Source organism: Leopardus geoffroyi, chromosome A3 (genome assembly GCF_018350155.1).
Source record: "Leopardus geoffroyi isolate Oge1 chromosome A3, O.geoffroyi_Oge1_pat1.0, whole genome shotgun sequence".
NCBI classification, from domain to species: Eukaryota; Metazoa; Chordata; class Mammalia; order Carnivora; family Felidae; genus Leopardus; species Leopardus geoffroyi.
The window spans coordinates 49,832,074-49,855,916 of record NC_059336.1 but is presented as its reverse complement, the minus strand read 5'-3'; the positions used below and the strand labels follow the sequence as shown (position 1 = coordinate 49,855,916).

General features: G+C 43.1%; 1 protein-coding gene across 3 annotated transcripts; it reads left to right on the top strand.

The window, feature by feature from the left end:
- Positions 1–1,675: 1,675 nt before the first annotated feature.
- Positions 1,676–8,854, top strand: VSX1 (visual system homeobox 1). Of its 3 annotated transcripts, XM_045445530.1 has the most exons (6): positions 1,676–1,761; positions 2,117–2,694; positions 4,514–4,592; positions 5,034–5,157; positions 6,188–6,368; positions 7,797–8,854. In XM_045445530.1, the coding sequence occupies exons 2-6, from the start codon at positions 2,271–2,273 to the stop codon at positions 8,081–8,083; spliced, it is 1,095 nt and encodes a 364-aa protein (XP_045301486.1). In that variant the 5' UTR covers positions 1,676–1,761; positions 2,117–2,270; the 3' UTR covers positions 8,084–8,854. The 3 variants fall into 3 exon arrangements, with proteins under 3 accessions (XP_045301486.1, XP_045301485.1, XP_045301487.1); XM_045445529.1 differs by lacking the exon at positions 1,676–1,761 and having other exon boundaries at positions 2,106–2,694; XM_045445531.1 differs by lacking the exon at positions 1,676–1,761 and having other exon boundaries at positions 2,284–2,755.
- Positions 8,855–23,843: the final 14,989 nt, after the last annotated feature.

The following is a 23,843-nucleotide window of genomic DNA, read 5'->3' as shown; positions in this document are numbered from 1 at the left end:
CGCTGCGTTCCAGTCGCCACCACGATTCAAAAAGGAAGACACCCGGGGTTCAGCGGTCTCTCCAACCTGGTCTGGCGGACCCCTTCCTGCAGGTGGAGCAGGAGGAGGCCGTAGGGATGCTCCTGTACAGGAATTGCAAGGTTCCCTTAGAGCTCTGATTCCGGCTCCTTCTCTCGGCTTTCTCTCTTTCAGCTTCGCTTTCCCGGTTTCTCTGTGACCGGTGTGACCGGGTTAATAAGCCTCAGTAGTTTTCATCTGCAAAAGAGGTTTTGTAAGATCCTTCAGAATGGGTTTAACCGGTGTGCTCTTGGCTCACCCCACCGTGTGGGGTGGCCGAAGTTGGGCTCCTCCCGCCCTACCTTTTGGTACTTTGGGATTCCTAGCCATCCACTTGAGGTCTGTCCTCTCGGTGATCACCTGCCTCTTCTGCAGAGGGGAGGGGAGGGAGACTTCAAGACCTTAGTGGAGGCGAGGGGAAGCTGTCGGCACTCCAAACTGCTAGAGCTGCGAGAGCATCCGGGCTAGCAGGGGAACGCCTCTTAGACCCTCCCCTTACGAGTGACCCGGGTTGGGCCACCCTAGGGCCACTGGTTCAGCCTGTTGGCCCAGGAGTTGGTCTGCAAAATGTGTGGATCCTTAGGTGTCTTCCTAAACCGCGGCCCCAAATTCTGAATTACAAAACGACTATTCTGCAGGGCAAAGAGCTAGAGCACTTTGGTTTGGTCCTTTACCACCAACACCCTACTTTAAACCCAGAGATAAATTTGGGGAAAATTCCTGGCGGAGCCGAAAACGACGCTGGCGTCTAAAGCCGCCCCCGCCCCTGAACGATTCAAATGACAATTATCTCAGAGGAAAGTTATTGTTTTGCTAATCCCAGGAACAGCTTGCGAGGGGGAGATTTGGGTCTTCCTTTAATAATGGAAAGCTAATGCGCAGCCTCTTGTAATTATCTTTATCTGAAACCCCTCTTTTAATCTGCATGTTTAACAGTGGCCCCACTTGAAGGCCCAGGGAGCGGGAAACCCACTTTCCCTGACTCGGGGTCCTCTCTGGCGCGCGCAGGGAGACGCCGCGTACGGGTGGTCTCAGAGAGTTGCCGCCTGCTCGCTGGGCGACCTCAGACCGCTGGGCCCTTAGGAGGTGGGACTGAGGAGATTCTGTGTCCATGGTTCTATGTTTGGGAAGGGTGGGCTCAGGGTTTCGAGCGATTCGCGTTGAGTGGACTCAAATTTTCACAAATTTCACTTGTGAGCCAGGAGTGATTTACTCACGTGCTTTGGCGCCAACTTCAACAAGCCAGGGAGTTTCACAGGAAAATCTTTCTTTGAATAATTGTAAAATCTGACAGTAATTTGTTTGCCTCCGTGAAGAGGGGTGTGTCCCAGTAGACAGGTCCTATGTTTCAATTTACTCCCCCCCTACACACCCAATTTAGAACTGTCAGATAAAATACTAATACATACTCATACTAAAAAAAAAGTTCATTGTATATCTGGAATTCAAATTTCACTGGATTTGCAGTATTTTTGTTTGCTAAACCGGCACCGTTCCTTAGTCCACTCTATATCTGTTTCTCCCTACTCCCCCTTCTCTCAGCTCTTGTGAGTTTTGCGGCCCGCTGCAGCTCAGCCATTAGGGCTTTGGGGGTGAATTTGGCTGGAGATGGAGTGGGCGTGGATTAAATAAACGTTTTCCACTCCTCTCCCTTCAGAGATTTTCGTGGAAGGTCTTGGCTCTGGCAGTGGAGTTGGAGGGCTGGTGAGCGTCATACTGGTGGTAGTGTGGCTAGGAATGAGGCCCTAGGTCTTAATGAGCAACTGTGTCTTGGGAGGGAGCCTTCGAGGTAGCTGTGATGGGGACCTCCACCTAGAGAATCTGGAAGGAAAGGAAGACCACTCCGGGGCCTGAAAACTACAGCTTTTTAGAGGAACCAGCAGATAGCAGGGTTGTGCCCTCCCTACTTTCCTTTCACGGAGAACGGGGGAGGGGGCTGTCGGGTGGGGACTGGGCAGGGGGACAGCTGGAGAGGAGAGAGAAGGAGGTAATTGAGGGGAATGCAGCTGGGAGGGCGGCGACCGAGGGGAGGGAAACTGGTGGCGTCCCCATCTCGCAGGGTCCTGGGCGATGACGCGTCCGCGCCCCACTGATTGGAGCCCGCCCGGCCTTCGGCGCCCGACGGGCTGTCAGGGAGTATAAAGCATCCTCCGAGCTGTGCCCTCTCCGCAAACGTGACCTAGAGAAAGTCAAGCCTCACCGACTGAGAAGCCATGACATGCCGGGACGCACTTTGCGACGGGCGCTCCAGGAGCAGGGTGCTGGTGCCAGGCAGCTCCCCCAGCGGCTTGCGCCCCCGCGGGTTCGCCATTACGGATCTTCTGGGCCTGGAAGCTGAGGTGCCCGCGCCTGCCGGCCCCGGGCCAGGATCTGGCTGCGAGTCCTCCGTGGCCGCACCCTGTACGGGTTCGGGTCTCGCGGGCTCCTGCATGGCGCGCGGGGCCCTCCCATTGGGGCTCGGCCTTCTATGCGGCTTCGGCGCACAGCCACCCGCGGCCCCTCGGGCGCCTTGCCTGCTCATGGCCGACGTGCCGTTCCTGCCACCCGGGGCGCCTGAAATCGCTGCCCCGCAAGCCCCTGGTCGCCCGCCGCCCCCTCTCGGCAGCCAGAAGAGCAGCGAGAGCGTCTCGACGTCCGGTAATCAGGCCAACGCATCGGGGTCTTGCCCCTGTTTCCTCAGGCTTGGGGCCGTACAGGGGTAACTCACCATCGCCTCATTGAGCCCCTACTCCCAGCATCCCGGATCTAAGGGAACTCGGGACCCCAGAGCGCGGCCCCGTCGGGGGAGGCGTATTCTAGCAGTCTCGCTCCCTTCCCCTTGTCTTTCCCTAAGTCCCTGCCTCTTCTCCGGGACCTGGTCCCGCAGCACAGCAGATACTGCCACCACTCCGTTCCGGACCTACCCCGGGGGTCTTGGCGACTAAGCAGCGGTCTCTGAGGGTTTTTCCCTAGCCCCCGCCTGAGCCTCGGTCTCTGCGAACGGCATAGGTCGGGGAGGCCAGGGCGTGCTTGTTCATCACCAGCACAGAACCCACTATCCCGCGGGGGCTCAAAGGTTTGCTGGATTCAAAGAGTGAAGAGCGCAGGGCCTGGAGGCCTAGAACTGTCCGCCTCCCGGGGTGCTGAAATAGGAGCCTAGGTACCGCGCTTTTTTCCTTGCGTTGCCTTCCGTCCTCCCGCACACGTGAGAAAGGAAGCAACCTTGCCAATTTCATTGCAGCTATGCTCAACATTTTGTTCCAAGCCCAGCTATTTCCTCAAAGAAGTTGAGGTGCATTACGGGGAAAGAGAAGGCAATGAATGTCTATAAACAGCAAAGGCCAAGAAATTGAGAGGTTTGGGCTGTGGGGGGAATAAAATGGAGAATTATACAAGAAAACGCAGACTGAGAGAAACTATGTAGTAAAACCTAGAGCTAAGCATCTAGTAGGCAAATAAGGCAAAAAAGTACGTTGAGTCTCTCCACTGAAACTAAAAGTAATAATATAATAAAAGTAAGCATGCCAATTTAGCAGACAAGCAAGCTTTCACTCAGTTTAAAAAAAACAAACAACACTTCACAAGTCTCTGTGTAAGATAAAATGACGCCTTCTATTAGTGGTTTCATTAAAAATGCAAAAACCACCTTCATAGGATGAATTCTTTCTGTGAGAAAATGAAAGGTAAAACACCACTAGATCTTGTCAAGAGTGAGTTTCCTGGACCTGCTTCCAGAGATTTGGAATTGGTACAGGAGAGCAGGGAGTGCACGTCTGACAAAGGTTTTGATGTCAAACCTTAGCCGCCCCACTTAGAGAAATGTTGGTTTATTGGTTAAGATGAGGAGTTGGAGGCAGAAAGAAGTGGATGAATTTGGGAGCTAAGTGGGAATAGAGAGTGTCATTAATGGCCAAGTAGCTTCACGCAGTCTGGGGTTTGACTCCCAACTTCATCATGTACTACCTGTGTGATCTTGGGCAAGTTACTTAATCTCTCTGCACTTCAGCTTCCTCATCTGTAAAAATAGAATAATACTAGTAGCTATCTTGGAGTTCTTTTATGAAGAATAACTGTGATAATGCATGGACAATGCTAAGCACAGTGACTGGAATATAGTGAGTGCTAAAAATGCTAGCGAATATTGTTAAATACTCACATTCTCCAGCAGAATAATAACTTCAAACCTCATATTAAAATCCAGAGAAGAAAGTGAAAAATGTGCTCACCTTTAAAAAGTTTTCCTTCCTTCCTCCCTTCCTTCCTTCCTCCCTTCCTTCCTTCCTCCCTTCCTTCCTTCCTTTCTTCCTCCCTCCTCCTTCCTTCCCTCCCCTTTCTTTCTTTCTTTCTTTCTTTCTTTTTCTTTTTTCTTTTTTCTTTTTTCTTTTCTTCTTTCTTTCTTTCTTTCTTCCTTTCTTTCTTTCTTATAAAAGGTAATATGCTCACCTTTAAAGTCTTCTCTTTTCTCCGGTGCTAACAGATGAGGACAGCCCATCTGAAGATAGGAGTGACCTGAAGGTGTCCCCCACCCTTGGCAAGAGAAAGAAGCGGCGACACAGGTATACAGCCAGGCTGTCCTCCCTGGCTATTTCCTCAGGACACAGTATCTGAGAATATATGATGCTGCATTATGGCAGACCCAGTGACCTCCTGGTTGGCACATAGTAGGCATTTGGGAACATAATTCTGCTATTCATAGGAGGCTACAGGACAATCTTTGTAGCATTTTAAAGACAAATTTGTGGACCTTCAAAATAGATATTCTTAGAATGAGTTGATAGAATTCATTGAGGAGAAAAAAATGTCAAAGAACTTTATTGTTGTTTTTGAACGAAACTTCTGGACTTTCCAGAGGCTAATCATTCAGAGGTGATATGTCCAGTTATCATGAGGAGGGCTTTTAGGGTGTGGAAAGGCAGGCATGGGGTCTTCTAAGTCTGGGAAGCCTGGCAGCCTCCTGCGGACATGTGCCCACATATGTGCTTTGGGCTTCCCTACAGGACTGTTTTCACCGCCCACCAACTGGAAGAGCTGGAGAAGGCATTCAGCGAGGCCCACTACCCTGATGTGTATGCCCGGGAAATGCTGGCTGTGAAAACTGAGCTCCCTGAAGACAGAATACAGGTGTCTAGGGTCCCTTTTCTCTTTCCCAGAGACATCACAGAGAACATGTTTTTCTCACACACAGTGGGTCAACCCACAGCCACCTGTAGACAGCCTAACACATTCCCATTGACACACACTGAGGCTCACTGGCTCAGTGAGACTTTCTGTATTTTTATTCCAAGAAGATATTTCCTGTAATCTGCATGTCTTTTTTTCCTTTTATTTATTAATTCTTTAAAATTACACAATAATGTGTGCTGCAACTAAAAACTACATATATAGCTATATATATCTATAACTCTACCTATTATCTATCTATCTATCTATCTATCTATCTATCTAATCTTTGACTATCACTCCTTGAGAGAAAACAATGTAAATATCCTGCTGTAATCTTCCTTCACACCATCTCTGTGTTTATATCTGGCTGTGAATATGTTTATATCTCTCTATCTCTCTATCTCTATCTCTATCTCTATCTCTATCTATGTCTATCATCTATATCTATACTTACACATACAGGATTTTGTGTGTAAGGTATTGAGTTATACTTAGTCTTTTGTTTGACAATGCACCTTGAACATTTCTCTAGGAAAGATTTGCCACTAACTCACTCTTTTTTTTAACAGCTAAACAATATTCCATATTATTCCTTTATTAAGATAATATTTTCCAGGAGAATTATCACCAACAACCCAAAACCTGGGGGTTAGAAAGGACCATTGCCAGCGTGAACTCTTTCTAATCAATGAAAAAAATCAGGAAACATAATAGTCTACTTCTTTACACAATCTGCGAAAAAACACTTTGATTTTATTTTTTGTCATTTCTCATTTTCTGGAAAGCCTCAGTGGAAACTGCACATTAGCCCCACAATGATTAGTCCTTTTGAGTTCTGAGTGAGCAGTAGGTACAGCTCCTCAAAGGTCTGGGACTTGAGTGGATAGTTGGCCCTTTTAGAACTCCCTGCTCAGGGGCACCTAGAAGCATCCTCTTTACTGTGTCTCCTCCTGTATGCTCTTCTGCTTCCTGTCCTGCCTCATATTAGGTCTGGTTTCAAAACCGGAGGGCCAAGTGGCGGAAGCGGGAGAAGCGCTGGGGTGGCAGCAGCGTGATGGCGGAGTATGGGCTCTATGGGGCCATGGTGAGACACTGCATCCCACTGCCAGACTCTGTCCTCAACTCCACCGAGGGTGGCCTGGTTGGTTCCTGTGCACCATGGCTTCTGGGTAAGGAAGAAGGGCCCTGCAGCCAGCAAGAGGCCCAGAGATACTGGGGGAGGGAGTGGGGTTCCCACAAAAGGCAGCCATTTGCAAAGCCAATCAATGTAAATTTACTTAGATTTGGGCCCAGAATATCACATCCAATTTTTAATTAATTCAAAGGCTTGAACTGTGGTCAATTGATTTATTTTGCATTGGAACTGTGTACACGTGTGTGGAAAGGTCACATTAAGCCTTGGTTTTAAGAGTGGAATGATGTAATATGTGAAATACATTCCAAAATGTTAGAATTTTTGGAAATAATACAACTTAGAGCTCGTGGTTATAGTAATGAGGGCAGTGCTAAGCAGTGAAACCTGCAGGTGATTAACGCCCTACAAATCAGAGCCAGGAGGTCTGGGTCTGGGTCCTGGCAGTCTGCCACTAACAACCTGCTTTTCTGTCTCTTAGACTTTTGGTGCTAGAACAGCCTACACTGGTAAGGTCCAAGTTTTGAGGCTAGGCATTCTGGTGATTTCTGTTGTTACCAGAGACCAATGGGCAGAGATCACACCTTAGAGGAATGAGTCACAAGATAGCACCCTAGGGCAGGGTGGGAGATTAGAGTTAGGTGTATGTATGAGGAATTCTAGGCTGGTAGGGGGAGGAGGTTTTTTGTTTAGCAAACATTTTTTTTAGCCCCTACCTCCAGACACTATGCTGAGACTAGAGATACCAATAGTAAATATGGTCCTGACTTTGCCCTCAAAGACTGAAGAGACAGAATTTGGGGCAGAGAACCAAGTTCACCCTTCTGAACTTCCACAAGCAGGTCAGATGTGAGGCAGTGATGCTCACTGGCATCTGCATATCTGTGGCCTTGTAAGAAAGTGGGCTCAGTGCTGCCAGACACTCTTACTTCCAGAGAAGCTGGAAATCTGGCTTTTGATGTAAAATCTCCTGATTTTAAAATATTGGCAACAATTAAATTTGAACAATTACTGTGATATCCAAATAAGGCACTTTTGTTGGGTGCACCCCACAGACAGATATTAGATTTAACCCTTAATGGGGGTAGTTGCCTAGCTGGTTCCCCTAGAGGCCCTGGAGACAGATGCTGATGAAGGCATTTTTTTTTTAACGTTTAATTATTATTGAGAGACAGAGAGAGACAGAGCATCAGCATGGGAGGGGCAGAGAGAGGGGGACACACAGAATCCGAAGCAAGCTCCAGGCTCTGAGCTGTCAGCACAGACCCCCCACATAGGGCTCCAGCCCACAAACTGTGAGATCATGACCTGAGCAGAAGTTGGATGCTTAACCAACTGAGCCACCCAGGTGCCCTTACGATGAGGACATTTCTAATGGGATTTAGAGAAGCTAGACAAGGAAGAATTTACAAAATTGCTGAATTTGGAGATACCTATTTTTATTTTTTCTCTTCTTTTTTGCAAGGGATGCATAAAAAATCCACAGGGATGATAAGGAAACCAGGAAGTGAAGAAAAGCTGACGGGACTCTGGGACTCAGACCAACTCCAGGAAGGTTCTAGCTCAAGGCAGACAGGATCCCAGAGAAGCTCAGATGAAGCCAGCCCTGAGAATGGCTTGGAAGATATGGCCATTGATCTCTCCAGCTCTGCCCGGCAGGAGACCAAGAAAGTACACCAGGGCACCAATGCTAGAGGATGCTCAGACTCCTCAGGGCTGGAGGGGCTCCAGCCAGGGAAGGTGGGAGCCTGATGAGGCCCACAGGCCCTACCCTCAAAGGCTGGCAAGTTCATCTCTTATGGCATTTTCCACAAGATAACAGTTGTCTAAGACAAGGACTCTCAGCTGGATTTTCTTTTTCCAGTGTCAGGATAAAATGTAATGCCACTTGCTTTAAGAAGACAAATGGATACCTTAGGGAAAGCCCATTTCACCCTAGAATGGAAACCATTCCTTAAAGGCAGTGAATTTTATGTAAAATTTTACTTCTTTTTTGTAGAACTTGAGAAGGGAGGATTTAAAGTTCAAAAAGTGTATTCACTGCTGGGCCTCATTTGAGATTTGGTTCAATATACTGTGTAAATTAATAGGTGGTCTGATGTCCTCCATCTGAATTTGAAAATATAAATTTATTTAATCTCCAGAGAATCAGATGTCTTTATAAATAGCAAAGACCCCATACAGACATATGAATGAATTATAGTATCTTTACCTTGAACTTGGCTTTGGACATTTCACTTTTCTCATTAAGCAATACTTTGTATTATCCTGAGTGTCATTTGATAGGCTGTGCATATCAGAACTCATAAACAAGAAAGCAACCCATACTTTCCCTTCCCTTCTGAAATAGCATGGGACTGTGTTTAATATCTATAAACAGTGTTTTAAGGTCAGACAAAGCTTCTCGGTCTTTTAAAATTTATGTTTGAAAGCACTTTAGCAACTTGGATTTCATGAATGTTTTGTTTCCTGTATTTCCGTTGCAATTTATTTATTATTTAAGAATAAACATTGTGTGGTGTGTTTGCTTCTCAAGGCACTATTTCTGTTACACATATGTACATCTCCAAGATCACTGATCCCCTAATGAAGCTCTCCCCCCACCCCCCATTCCTATCAGCCCTTTTCAATCTCAGGATTGAAGGATTGAAGGATTTCATTTTCCAGGCTGCAGCACGTGTCATGTATAGCTTTGTAAACTCCCATAGGGTGGTGGCTGGGTCTAATTCACCTTTTAGAGTTCAAGTTCAGAGAGACTTAGGTTTGAGGGGGAAATGTGAAGCTTCATGAAGAAGGCAGAATGGGGAAGGAAAGTGGGGAGCTTGAGAGGCTTCCTCTGGAAATCAGTGCAGTCAGGCTGGGCCTGCTTTCTCTCATCTCTCCATGAGAACACAAAGGATCCCTTCCTTTGGCCTATTTTTCTCATCCTTGTTAATTCCATACTCTGTGAGAATTAAATATCACCTATCCTTACTGCAGAAGCAGAAAACCATGAGCACTACCTTCTTTTATTCATTCTGGCTTATAGAAATTATTGATGAATCCTGACACTGCACAGCGAAAGAGCAGGTGTTGGTGAAGAACTCTAGAAGTTATGTTCTATCTTTCCTGTCTAGAGGCAGCATGCCAGGCTCTAAGCCAAGTGGCCATACTTACTCTAGACCATCTTCTGCCTTCCAGCTGGTCATAAGATTCTTGCTTCCATCTCTCATCCTTAGTTTATCCAGGGTTGAATTTGAGCTAGTAACCTGTTTAACTAATATACATTGCACTCATAGAATAAAATATTGCGCAACCTCAAAAAATGGTAACAATAGGGCATATTGTTTCATATTTCATATTAATTAAATATTGGTGATTAAAAACTAACTCTAAATAAATGGAAAGAAAGATATAAGTAGAAGTAAACAAATATGTAAAGCAGAATGAAATAAAGAAACAATTAGTTTTACATAAAAATATACAAATAGTGGACAAATTTCTATGAAATATTATAAAGAAAGAACAAACAGGAAGAAGCAAAAGAGAAAGGGACCAGAATGAGTAATGTAGACAATTTTAAATACATAAGAAAATACTATTCACGACTGGCAAGTATACTGATATGTTTTAAAACTCCCCCACAAATGGGCACATTTTCTGGAAAAATACGTATTACTAACATTAACTCTAGAATAAACATGGGATTTGAAAAAATCACTAACCAAGAAAGTCAGTTGTACTATAAAGTGGCTCTAGATCTAGATGGGGTTATGTGTGAATTCTTGACATTTTTGAAGGAAGAGATCATTTTCATGGTATATAAGTTGCTGCTGAGCATAGAAAGAGGTGAAAGGGTTTCTAACCCTAACATAACCTGGATTCCAAAACCCAATGAAGATAGTGTAGCCACTCTCCTCAAAACTCTCTAGTTAGCACCACTAATGGGAATATGAAATTCCTAAATAAAGTGTCAGTGTCTGGAATTTAATAGTATGCTGGAAACAATCTTGGACGACAGAAGGTCTACCCCAGGAATCCAAAGAGAATTTAATATTGTGAAAGAAAATTATTTAAACATTTTATTGACCCCAGATAAACAAAAAGCTATCTTAACAGATTCATTCAACAAATACCTATTTCTTTAAAAAAAACCTTAAAGGTAGGAATAGAAGGATGCTTATTTCAAAAACAGCATCTCAATATTTTATAATGCAAATATACATATATATATAAACACAGTCTTTGAGGTAGCTCTGTTACCTTCTCACTTTTAACTGTGGATGCATTACATAACCTTTTTGATCTCTCACTTTTTTCAGTCATAAAATGGGGATAATAATAGAACACTCATTTTCCCGGAAGATTAGATGAGAGAACATGAGTAATGTACTTAGCTTGGTTTCTGGCATGCAGAGAAAGCAAAATAAATATTAGCTATCATTATGACTATTAATGTCATTCCTATTAATATCAAGACTCAAATGAGAATACTTACCACCATTATTTAACAACATGGTACCAACTAAGTACAGGATGGAATAGTAGTAACCTGTTGGAATGTTTTGTGTAAATAACATTTAGGAAGAGCTCCAGGAACAAAGTAGGACAGACTTTTGGTCTTTTTTCATGTTTTCTAAGTTCTGTAAAGTTGGTATGTAAAAATAAAATAAATTTGTTGTTAATATTAATATTATTAAAATAGTAATACCTCTTTTTCAATTTAAGGCTAAGTTCACACTGGACAAGAACTCTTTTAGGGGTGCCTGGGTGGCTTAGTCAGTTAATCATCTGATTCTTAGGCTTAGGTGATGATCCCAGGGTCTTGGGAATGAGACCTGTGATGGGCCCTCTTCCACCCCCCACTCCACCCCCACCCACATGGCTTGGGTGTGGAGCCACCTTGAGATTCTCTCTCCCTCTGCCCCTTACCCCCTTTCTCATGCTCTTTGTCTCTCAAATTAAAAAACAAAAACAAAACTTTTTAAAAACACAGTGTGAAAACTTTTTTTGATGAGAAATCTGCACTTTGCCCATGTCTCCTGTCTGGTTCTCGAAAGTGCCAATTTGATAATGAGGAAACAAGCAGGCATTTTATACAAGTGTTTTAAAATCCTTACTAAAATCATGCAGCAGGTCAAATTTAAGCCTGACCACAGACTGACAGCAGGACTGAATCATTTCCAGCTTTCAAAATTGTTTTCTGGCTGAAATGTGGCTGTAAAAGCCCCAAAGCAGATTTTTAAAAATTACAATTTTAGCAAGGCCAATTTGGAAAGATTCCTAATATGTCACACTCCCAGAGTCATACTCCCAGCTGGTTGAGAGTATCAGGAGGCAGCATATCAGTGCATGAGAAACATTCATGATTTCAGGAGATATTTTCAGAAATGACAGAAGAACAAGAGATAGAAATCAATATTGTTTCCTTTGGTTTAGCAGTATAAATACAATAAACTATCCACACACTATGTATATACATACATACATATCTGAACCATTTGAGAGGAAGTTGCATACAAAATCTGCCCCTTTATTTTTTTTATGGCTTTATTGAAGTATTATTGACATAGGCCATTTTGTAAATGTAAGATGTACAATATAATGATTTGATACATGTATATATTGCAAAATGTTTGCTGAAATAGGTTAGTTAACACATGCTTCACCTCACAGAATTATCATTTGTTGTTGTTATGGTGAGAACATTAAAATGCTACTCCCATAGCTACTTTCAAGTATGCAATACAGTACTGATAAATATAGTCACCATGCCGTACCTTAGATGTCCCAAATTTATTTATCCTATAACTGAAAGCTTGTACCTTTTGACCATATCTATCTATTTCCTTCACTCCTCTGCCCTGGCAGTCACCATTCTACTCTCTGTTTCTATGGGTTTGGTTTTTTCAGATTCCACATATAAGTGAGATGATATAGTATTTGTCTTTCTCTGTGTTGGTTTGTAAGCCCCTTGGGAGCATCCTAGGTAAAATCTGAAACCTGCAGCTGTACACAGAAGGCAGAGAGAAATAAAGAGGCGGCCACTCAAGGTTGGTAGGTGGGCATTCTAATACACAAAGAAAACTCACGTATGAGGCTTGTCTAGGGTGGCAGCAAGACAAATAGATTTCTGCACCCACCTGCCAGATCTTAAAAGTTTTTACAGAGGCCTTTACTGGGTTTAGTCATATATACTGCCCAGATGGTCTCAGGACCACATTCACTTTCTCAAGGTTGTGTCCTTGGGGAAACCTCTAGAGTGGGGAAAAGCAAGTAGAATACATATTCTAAGAACAGGGGAGGGGGTGAGGAGCCAGATTGCCAGGGTCCAGTTCATAGGTGAACCAACAATCAAGTCACATCCCCCAAAAATCTGTCTGACTTATTTCACTTAGCATAACCACCCCCACCAGGTCCATCCATGTTGTTGCAAAAGGAAGGATTTCCTTCTTTTTAGTGGCTGAATAATAATCCATTATTGTTATTATATATTATAATATTATATATTATATATATATCACTTTCTTTAAAATTTTTTTAAATGTTTTTATTTTATTTTTGAGAGAGAGAAACAGAGCATGAGCAGGGGAGGGGCAGAGAGAGAGAGACACAGAATCTGAAGCAGGCTGTACTGTCAGCATAGAGCCCAACGCAGGGCTTGAACTCATAAACCGCTAGATCATGACCTGAGCTGAAGTCGGTGCTTAACCGACTGAGCCACCAGGTACCCCATATATCACTTTCTTTATCTGTTCATCTGTCAGTGGACACTTAGGTTGTTTCCATGTGTCAGCTATTATAAATAATACTGCTATGAACATGAGGGTGAAGTTATCTCTTCAAGTTACTGATTTCATCTCCTTTGGATCTATCCCCAGAAGTGGGATTTCTGGATCATATGGTAGTTTTATTTTTAATTTTTAAAACAACTTCCATTCTCTTTTCCTTTGTGGCTGTGCCTCTTTATCTCTTAACACTGTGTGTATTTCCTAAGAATAAGGACTTTTTTTTTAAATGTTTTTTACTTATTTATGATAGAGACAGACATAGCAAAAGTGGGGGAGGGGCAGAGAGAGAAGAAGACACAGAATCTGACGCAGGCTCCAGACTCCTAGCTGTCAGCACAGAGCCCAACGTTGGGCTCAAACTCACAAACCGCAAGATTATGACCTGAGCCAAAGTCAGATGCTTAACCAGCTGAGCCACCCAGGTGCCCCAGGACATTCTTTTATATAACCTGAGTAGTTATAAACTTCAGAAAATCTGAATCAATATTTTGAATATGAACACAATATTCTAAAATTGAACAGAATACAGTATTTCTCAATCTGAATCTTACATTTTTATCTGATACAATACAGTATCAATTAGATACATACCTAATACTGAATTACAGTATTCTAATCTGAACATGACATTTTATTTAATACAACTCTGTGTGATTACAATATTCTAAATGTGAAAAAAAAATACAGATTTCTAAATGTGGATGCAAGCCTCTTATCTAACCCCACAGTCACATTTCAATTTTGCGAATTGGTTCCATAATGTCCATAATGTTACCACAAATTCCTTTTTCCATACAGAATCCAGTCGAGAATCATGTATTACATTTAGTTGTCATGTCCCTTCAATCTGGAACATTCCTCAGCCTTTCGTTGTCTTTCATGACATTGATATTTTTTAAGCACATGGATCAATTATAAGATGCCCCTTCAGTTTGGGTGTGTTTAATGTAGCTTCATGAGTAGATTTCAGGTTTGGTGGGACTATCCCTGATGTGAACAGCTGACAGGATTAGAAAGGTGGCTGAGTAGAAAGGCTGCAGGTGGGAGATAGGAGAACAGGGGCTCCTGTTACCTGCTATACATCCACTTGCATTATTTGAGCTCTTAACATATTACTATTTGATAACTTTTTTTAAGACTGTATTTTTAAGTAATCTCTACACTCAACATGGCACTTGAACTCACAACCCTGAGATCAAGAGCCGCACACCCTACTGACTGAGCCAGCCAAGCACCCCAACAATTTTTTCAAACTAAGGGAAACTTATATTGGAAGGCACATATTTTCGAGATAGATGGGCATGGTAGTTGTTTTTCAAATCCTTTGAGGAGGTTAAAGAGATGGACAAGGCAATACATGATCTAAGGAAGAATCTTTTCTGTTGAGGAGAGTAAATCACTTTCCATCTACTTAGACATTTCGCAACTCTTGGAGGTGGTGTCCTAGAAATTCAAATCATAAGTGCTTTGAAGGTTGAGAGACCTAGACTTTCTGCTCTCCCTTTCCATATTGCTGAGCTCATGCTGGGCATATAATGGCAGCTTATGAACTCTGGGCCATTGGTTCAGATATTGCTTTTGAGATTCTTTGGCCTCACTTTGGATGCTAAGGGCTGGAAAGTTTTTAAGAATTCTGGGAATGGGACCATGGGTGTAGTGATTTCCCTAGCAGTTCTAAGATCTGCCTCTCCAAGAACTGTTGTGAAATACTCTCACAATTTTAACTTCAGTTCATCTAGGCCCATATTTATAGGATTTTATCAGATAGCAAGCAAGCCGCTTCAAACTCTGTTTTGGTTCATGATCACCTTTAGCTACACCCTCCACTGCTGTTGAATTTTGCTCCTCTGGGAAACTTCTCATGAAGTTTTGTTCTGCCTAAATAAACATGCCAATTTCCCTTTGTCATCACTTATGATCCCCTTTCCAGACTCCCCACTTGCAGGCCTCCTAGAAATGCAAAAATTTCCCAGGTGGTTGTATTCTTTCCCACATCTGGTACCTGGCTGATGAGAGTAAAATCTTATTTGTGACATCTAGGTCCAACATACAGATGCAGGAATCTGTTCTTTTGGAAACACCTCTGCATATTAAAGGGCTTTGTCCATCCTCTCAAGTACTTCTACAGCACTTATCTGTCAGGAAGGAACTATAGATACCCATGGTGCTATTCTCACTTTTTTGGATACCTCCTTTCCTTAAAAGTTCACCCCAAGGCTGGTTATTTTCTCTCTTTCTTCTATAAAAGAAATAAAGAGAAAAAGAGAGAAAGAGAGAAAGAGAGAAAGAGAGAGAGAGAGAAAGAGAAAAAGAAAGAAAGAAAGAAAGAAAGAAAGAAAGAAAGAAAGAGGGAAAGAAGGAGCAAAGGAGGGAGTGAAAAAAGGAAGGAAAGAAAGGAAGGAGTGAAAAAGGGAAGGAAGGAAAGGAGATAGGGAAGGAAGGAAGGAAGGAAGGAAGGAAGGAAGGAAGGAAGGGAGGGAGGAAGGAAGGAAGGAAGGAAAGAAGGAAGGAGAGAAAGAAGGAAGGCAGGCAAAAACCCCCAGATCCAAAACTCACATAAGCATCACAAGTTTACCCACTGGTGCCACCTGTTGGCAAGCACACTGATATGCTTTTGCCTTGCTTGTAGCTTAATAACCATCTAAATTCACAGCTTGAACATTTTTATGTGAAGGACATTCTATGTTTTTCTACCTTCATCTTTCTAACTCATTAGCCACCTTGCTTGTTCAGCTTCACAGCCTTAGGATTTCTCTTTCACTCCCTTCCACCCAAGGCCACCTGCACTATCTCTTTTCTCTTTCTCTCTTCAACACACTGTCAGTTTTGTACAATGACTGAAATTGCATTAAATCCTGAGCAAAGGGAATGGGGATGCAGCCAAGGATGGGAGGTAGGGGATATTCTGGGATATCTTTAAATGTCATGTGTAGGGAGCCCATGGCTGGGCTGGAATTCCATAAAAATAACCAGTGTAAGCCCAATATTGCAAAGAAGTATGTGTTCATGTGTGTGTGTGGGGGGGGGGGGCAGAAATCCATTTCTTTTACCAAGCAATACAGTGAAGAGTCCTTCAAGAAATTTCTGATTGAGATACTCTTGTGCCCCACATTACATCTTCTCGAACATCTCTTAACTTTGGCTGTATCCACTGGCTTTGCAAGTCTGGGCACTGCATTGAATGTCTCCTGCTTTCTGCCTGAGATTCTGGAACACTGAAGCATGGATCCTTCTGGGAGTTCATCTGGTACTTCCACCTGTGAGACCTGGAAGTGCAAAAAGTCATAACTCATGACCAGCAGGTGGTGGAATCCTTGTGGATGAATGCTCTCCTTTCCACCTCTGTGATGGACAACTCTACCCTGCGTTCTACAAAGCACCTTGAAAGCCTTGGTGGATCCATCTCTCATGGTCCACAGGAGTGACAGACAGGAGAATGGACTCTTGCTGTGGCATTCCCTCTTTCTTGTTCTGTCTTGCACTCCTCTATCACCCCTCCTCTTTCTCCCTGGATGTCTTCTCAAGCCAAACCACCTGTCACAAGCCCTCAAGGGTCTCAGGCGGGTGTGGTAGAACAGCATCCTAACCATGACAGAGTGTAGTGGAAACTGAAAGAACTCTTATGATCTGAAATTCCACCTGCACACACAAACTGGCTTTACTGAATTCAATTTTGTAAACAAAGCTTGAATCCAATCAAACAGCCATTTTTGTAAATCTAAATCCAGTCACTGTCCCGATTTTTATAAGATGGTTTTGGGATTGTGTATACATGACCTGAAAATTATGAGGGTTAATTTGTTGGTTTCTCCTTGTATTTCTGTCAATTTTTACTTAATGCTTTTGGAGTTGTATTTTTAAGTGTACACAAGTTAAGAATTACTGATGACCATTTATCATATGTAATTTCCTCTTATTTTGAATTACTGTCCATTTTGTCTGATATTTAATTCATATTCATTTGGTAAATATTTTCCATGCTTCATTATCAATATTTCCATATATTTACATTTTATTTTTTCCCACATATTTACATTTTAGATTGAGGTAAATTTCTTGAAAAAGTATCTAGTTGGGATTTTTTTATCCATTCCAACAATCTTTGTTTTTAATAAGAGAATTTATTCCATATGCATAGAATATAAGTATTGACCTTTTTGAATTTATTTTCACTAATTTATTTTTATGTGTATTTAAAAACATTTTCCACCTTTTCTTTTTTTCTTTTAAATTTGTTTCTTTCTTTCCATTTCTCAGATTGCTCAGACTTTCTTACTCCATTTTCCCTGCTACTAGATTAGAAGTTATAGATTCTGTTTCTATCTATGGTTAATCTAGAAATTGTAACAGGCATATTTATTTAAGTTTAAAACTCTCCTAACCGTGGGAAGAATTATAGAATGCTGCTCCCATCAACTTCAACACTCCTGTTGTTCAGGATTTTGTTTCCATCTCATTCATTAACTCCACCATGTAGACATTGTTACAATTTCATATAAATAATGTTTGTTTTGATTTACCCACAAGTGCAATGATTTCCTTGCTTATCCTTTTGAATTTCAGATCTTTATTTGGGGCTAAATTCTCTTCCTTCTGAAGTAATTCATTAGTAAAGGAATAGAGTGGAGAACTCTATTAGTTTTTGTTTTGTACTTTGTACTTGTTGAAAAATGATTTCACTAATTACACTATAGTTGACAATTATTTTCCTGTAATACTTTATTTTTTAAAAAAAATTACTTATTTTGAGAGAGGCAGAAACAGCATGAGTGGGAGAAGGGCAGAGAGAGAGGGAGACAGAGAATAATCCCAAATTGGTTTTACATTGTCAGCATGGATCCTGTAATACTTTAAAGATATTCCTCCTTTGCCAGCTGTCAACCTAGTTATTATTCCTGTGCAGGTGATCCACCTTTCTTTTATGTTTAAAAAAAGTTTTTTAAACGTTTTATTTATTTTTGAGAAAGAGCGAGTGAAAGCGGGGGAGGGGCACAGAGAGAGGGAGACACAGAATCTGAAGCAGGTTCCAGGCTCTGAGCTGTTAGCACAGAGCCCAACACGGGGCTTGAACTAACAAACTGTAAGATCATGACCTGAGCTGAAGTCGGACATTTAACCAACTGAGCCACCCAGGCATCCCCCCTTTTCTTTCTGTTTTTATGACTTGCTATTTGTCTTGTCTTTGATTTCTGACAGTTTTACAATGATGTGTGTAGGTGTTGATTTCATTTTGGTTAACTGGCTCAGAATTTGTGCACTTTAGAAGTTGAGTATTGTCTTTCATTAATTCTATAAAATTTGAAGCTTTTAAGTCACTGAGTATTGCCTCTTCTCACTCTCTCCTCTAAAACTCCAAGGGTGTGTGTGTGGGTGTGTGTGTTTGTGTGTGTGTCTTCCACACTCCATGTCTTGCATCCTCTTTTCCAAACTCTTTATCCTTTTGACTCTGTGATACAATGTCTATTTAGTGGGGGGAAATTTGATTAATTAATTCATAGCTATTACTGATATGATGTTTGGACATATACCCCTTGATCTTGTTTTATATTTTCTAATTTATCATTCTTGCTTGTTCCTTTCCCATCTTACCCATTTCTGCTTTTTATTTTTTGATTGACCAAATTTTGTTCCATTTCCTTCACCAATGGTTTGTAACTACATTGCCTATTTTTAGTTTTCTAGAATTGTTTCTAATTTCTAAGAACATACTCTATGTGTGTTTTGGGCTGTAGTTTCTTCCCCAAATTCCACCATTTGTCTCCTATCTTCCAAGGGCTCCTCCCTCAGGATTTCTCTTCAACCAGTTGTTATGGACCAAATGTTTGTGTACCCCCAAAACTCATGTGTTGAGATCCTACCCCCAGGGCGATGGCATTAGGAAGCAGGGCCTTTAGGAGATGCTGAGGTCATGAAGGTGAAGCCCCCCTGATCAGGTTTAGTGCTTTTGTGAAAGAGACCCCAGAGAGCTCACTCACCCCTTCCACCATGTGAAGACACAGTGAAATGATGGCTGTCCATGAACCAGGAAGAGGGTTCTCCCCACCAGACACCGAATCTGCCGGCACCTTGTCTTGGATTTTCCAGTCTCCAGAACAATGAGAAATTAACTTTTGTGTTGAAGTCAACCAGTTGGTGGTACTTGTTATAGTGTTGCATCCACACGACTCCTCCTGAAACAGAATGCTACGGGCACCAGTGACAGTCACAACAAAGTTTATTACAATGAGAGGCAAGGCCGACCGATCGGGACCAACACTCTTGATAAGAGTGCGGCCCCGAATAGCCGGGGTACAGAGTTTTTATAACCAATCACATCGTTTTGTCATCACCTGGGAACAGAACAAAGAAACAGTTTCCAGATGAGTTAGAAACAGTTGCCTAATGAGGTGTTTACTTTAGACTTTCTGCCTCTAAGTTGCAACCAGTGGATCTCCTTGACCCTGCCTCTGATGCTCTTTTCTTTGAACTTTTGTTTCCTTAATTGGTGAAGCCTAATTTACAAGAGTATGAGGCGTAGTTTACCAGAGCAAAGCAAGGCTGTTATCTCTTAACCTTCAGTGTCAACACAAAGCTGTTATTTTTCAAGCTAAGCATTAGCCCTACACTACAATTTAACCCTTACAATCGCAGCTAAAATGGACTAAGACATGAAGTCTATCTTTTCCCATTTTATCAGAATTTCAAATAAATTATTTCAGTTATTTCATATGCCCTGTCTACCACCTTGATATCCCCCACCGCCACCGCCCCCCCCCCTTCCCCCGGTCATATATAACAGATGTCTCATCTCCTTAACCAGAGTGTCTGTCCCTTGAGCTCAGGACTGCCACACTGCTTTGTACATAGTCAGTCTTTGTTCATGAACTCACTAAAGAGACAAAGACTATTTCAAGGGGTGTCATTATTCAGGAAATATTTCTGGACTTTCTTTGATGATGACATGATTTCAAGGAATGTGTTGTGTTCTTCTGGTTGACCTGTCCTGTAAATTATAATCATTAGGTTTCCCAGTCAGGATAGGAAGTAACTTTAAAGTTACATGTAGACTCCCCATAAAAAAGAATGAAATCTTGCCATTTGCAACAACATAGATGGATCTAGAGAGTATTATACTAAGTGAATAACATCAGTCAGTCAGAAAGACAAATACCATATGGTTTCACTCATACGCGAAATTTAAGAAACAAAACAAATGAGCAAAGGGAAAAGAGAAAGAGAAGCAAACCAAGAAACAGACTCTTAACTATAGAGAACAAACTGATGGTTACCAGTGGGGAGGGAGGTTGAAGGTTGTGTGAAATAGGTGATAGGGATTAAAGAGTACACTTATGATGAAAAAAGTTAAACATAGAATCTATCACCAGGTGGCAGTGTTGGCCAGCTTGAACTTTCTCAAAGTCCTTGCTGTCAGAAATTTGATTGATACTAGTTTTGTATTTTCTATCACTGATTTTTCCATCCAATCAATCAATATAGCAATCAATACACATCCTCTGGACACTCAGTGGGTGCTTTCAGGGTTGGGACACTGTTTAATCTCTCTTTGGGACCCACAGGGATTGGCCCCAGAGAAAGCAGTGTCCATTCCAGGCAGTCAGCACATGTTTGCTGGCTGACCCTTTCCTGCCACAGTCTTTGTCTCAAAGCTGTGCATGTATGTAAACCCTTACACTTGGGTTGATTGAGCTAAGAGGATGGAGAGCCCCTGGAGACATTACCAAGGCCACAACAGAGATGGCAAGAGTGGTTTCAGCTGCCATTGCCCTCTTGGGGCAGGAAAAGGGGTCCAACTCCTCAGACCTGCCCAAAGAGTTCTTCCTGGTTTGCCTTCCTCTCTTATAGACTCTTGCATCAGAGAAGCCAAGCATCCAGGGTGATCACTGCCAGACAAGCTTCTGAGCAAAGATATCTGTTGGACTGAAACCATGAATGGGACAGGGTGGGCATTAGGATCTCACCAGGAGTGAGTGGACTCTACAGACTTCTGCCAGATGACGAACCCATAGGATGAACCATGAGGACAAATGGCCACTGGGCCTTCCTGGCACACGGGAAAATCCACACACTGTTCAGGATGACTGTCCTGGTTTAAGAGTTGGCTTCTCTGAGCAGTGTTGCTCTTGGCTGTCTCATCTGCTTTGCCCTCTGGAGTATAAATAAACCTCCTCCTCCTCCTGTTATCTCTCCACTAGTCACCATTTGAATTCAAAGAAAACTCTAAGAGTGAGCTGAGAGCACTTTCTCTAGCTGTCCACCCCCTCAATTTTTTGTTTTATGCAAGTTGAAATAAAAACCTTCCCAGACAGAACTGGCTGCCATTCTTAGAAGCTGCTGGATCAGAAACCCATTAGACGTAAACTCTGATTGCACTTCTGTCCAGAATAAAGCCAATTCTAGTTGTGCCAACTTTAAAGGAAACCACAAACAGTGCTCCTGACTGCATCACTCAGCCCTAAAGGAGTGTGAGACACAGTGGCTGTCCTGATCTGATGGGGACAGTGCCCATCGAGCTGGGCTGGGGGCAGTCTACTGAGTTGGAAGCCAAAGAAAGATAAGGAATGGGGAGGGGATAGGGCATGAGATCCATAAACCTGAAGTGCAAGAGTCTTTAAATCCATCATTAAGTTTCCCATACTAACAGAAGCTATGATTTTATTGAAACAGAACAAAAAAAAAAACCCTTTGGATATTAAATCTGGCATCTTCTTATGAGGAAGAATACACTGCTTGGAATTTTAGAGCTAAAGGATTTAGAACTTGCTACATTTGCTCATTTTGTAGATAAGAAACCTGAGGCCTAGAGACATCAAGGGGCTTGCCACATGGTGGGCTGGGGGAAGAACTGAAGGCCTAATCCAGTCTCTTGGCACCCTGTCCAACGCTGTCTGTCTACTCAGCTTCCCCAAGGGCTGCTGAATGAGGAAGCAAGGGTTTGACTCATGGGTGATGGTTGCCAATGGCTCAAAGTTCTTACCACTTGGTGCTTGGAGGGACCCTCATTGTGTCTGTATGATCACCACTAATAATGACAGCTTGCCATTGGGTGAGAGCAGGCAGTGCTATTGCCACAGCAAGGGTGTCTGCAGGAGAGGCAGCTCTGAGACTGAGGAGAGTATACGTGGGTGCAGGGAGCCTTGCTCTCTCCCCTTGGCCCTGTGGACCCTAGCAGTTAGAAGATTGGTTCTTCCAGCTATCAATGACTACTAGACACAGAGATGCCATTGTCTTTACTGACGATGCTTTTGACTATGTGGGCTTTTGTGTGTGAGGGGGAGGGGGTCTTATGGAGGTGAACCCAAGAGCATAAATCCTTTCTGTGGGTTTGTGGATAAATGACACCCTAGCCTTTCATACTCATGTAGGGCTAGATAACTTCCAGGGCTTGGTGTTGATGAAATTGAGTTAGCATATTACTAGAATTGACAGAGAACACACCCGCCACAATGTCTGGCTGCTGTATATGCAGCACTGCCTTCAGATGGAGGGTCCCCCACATCCAGGAGGACACTCGCTGTCAACCCAGTACCACCTGGAGGTGGTCCTTGTTTTCACTTCCTCTCTGCTTTATTCTTTGGTGGTGAACCCTCTTGCTCTGTGGTTGCTGTGCATGTTGGGTTAACCCCACAGGGTAGATACAAAGTAAGCCCCAGCTTCCTATGGAAAATCTCTCAGGCCTCCCTGCCAACGTACATCTTTCAGCTGTAAGGGCTTGGCCCAGGGGCCTCTTGGGAAGAAAATGTGACTAGCACTTCCTGGATGTCCTGCTGCTCTCTCTCAGCACCACTGAGGCTCCACAGAAGCAGTCTTGTGGACATGGCAGGGGCAGATGGATAGAGTGGTTCCACCTTGTTCTGGGAGATAGGCTTCCTGGAGGCAGCAGGGATGGCCTTGGCCTCAGGGGCCCCAAGGGCTGTGACACTCAGTAGGAAGCTCCTCCAAGTCACCTCTTGGGTAATGGGCTGCAGGAAGTGCAATTCTGTACCACCCGAATTCTGAAATATTTTATGTACACATAATCACTTTTCTTTATGCAACCTGAAGGAAACAAGAACTATGTACTTCTTTCTTTTATTAAAATCTTTTTTAACGTTTATTTATTTTTGAGACAGAGAGAGACAGAGCATGAATGGGGGAGGGTCAGAGAGAGGGAGACACAGAATCTGAAACAGGCTTTAGGCTCTGAGCTGTCAGCACAGAGCCCGACGCGGGGCTCGAACTCAGGGACCGCGAGATCATGACCTGAGCCGAAGTCGGCTGCTTAACCGACTGAGCCACCCAGGTGCTCCTATTTTAAAGTTGAGTCAATTCTATGTACTTTCCTCATTGTTCTCATTGTGGGGTCTCTTCCTCTGGAAGGCTATATGGGCTCCCTTACAGCATCACAGCTGGGTTCCAAGAAAGACGGGGCTGTGGCTGGGGTCTCACAGGGCCTAGACCTAGGTCCATCAGAGAGGGGTGCTCCCTGTGTTCCAGCATCAAAGCAGTCCACCAGCCTGCATTCAAGAGGTGGGGGACAGGCTCCTCATCTTGCTGGAGTGTACACCATCACTTACAGGGGATGAAATGTTGTTAGCCATCTTTGGGATCCCCTGCCACAGTTATAATCTTCATTCACAATTCTATATGTTCTATTAAAATGAAGATCCAGGCCAAATGGTGAAGCAGGTAATGAGGAAGGAGCGGGGGTGCTGGATGTTACTGCTGCTCCTCCACTGTTTATTTCTTTGGGCTCAGTTTCCTCA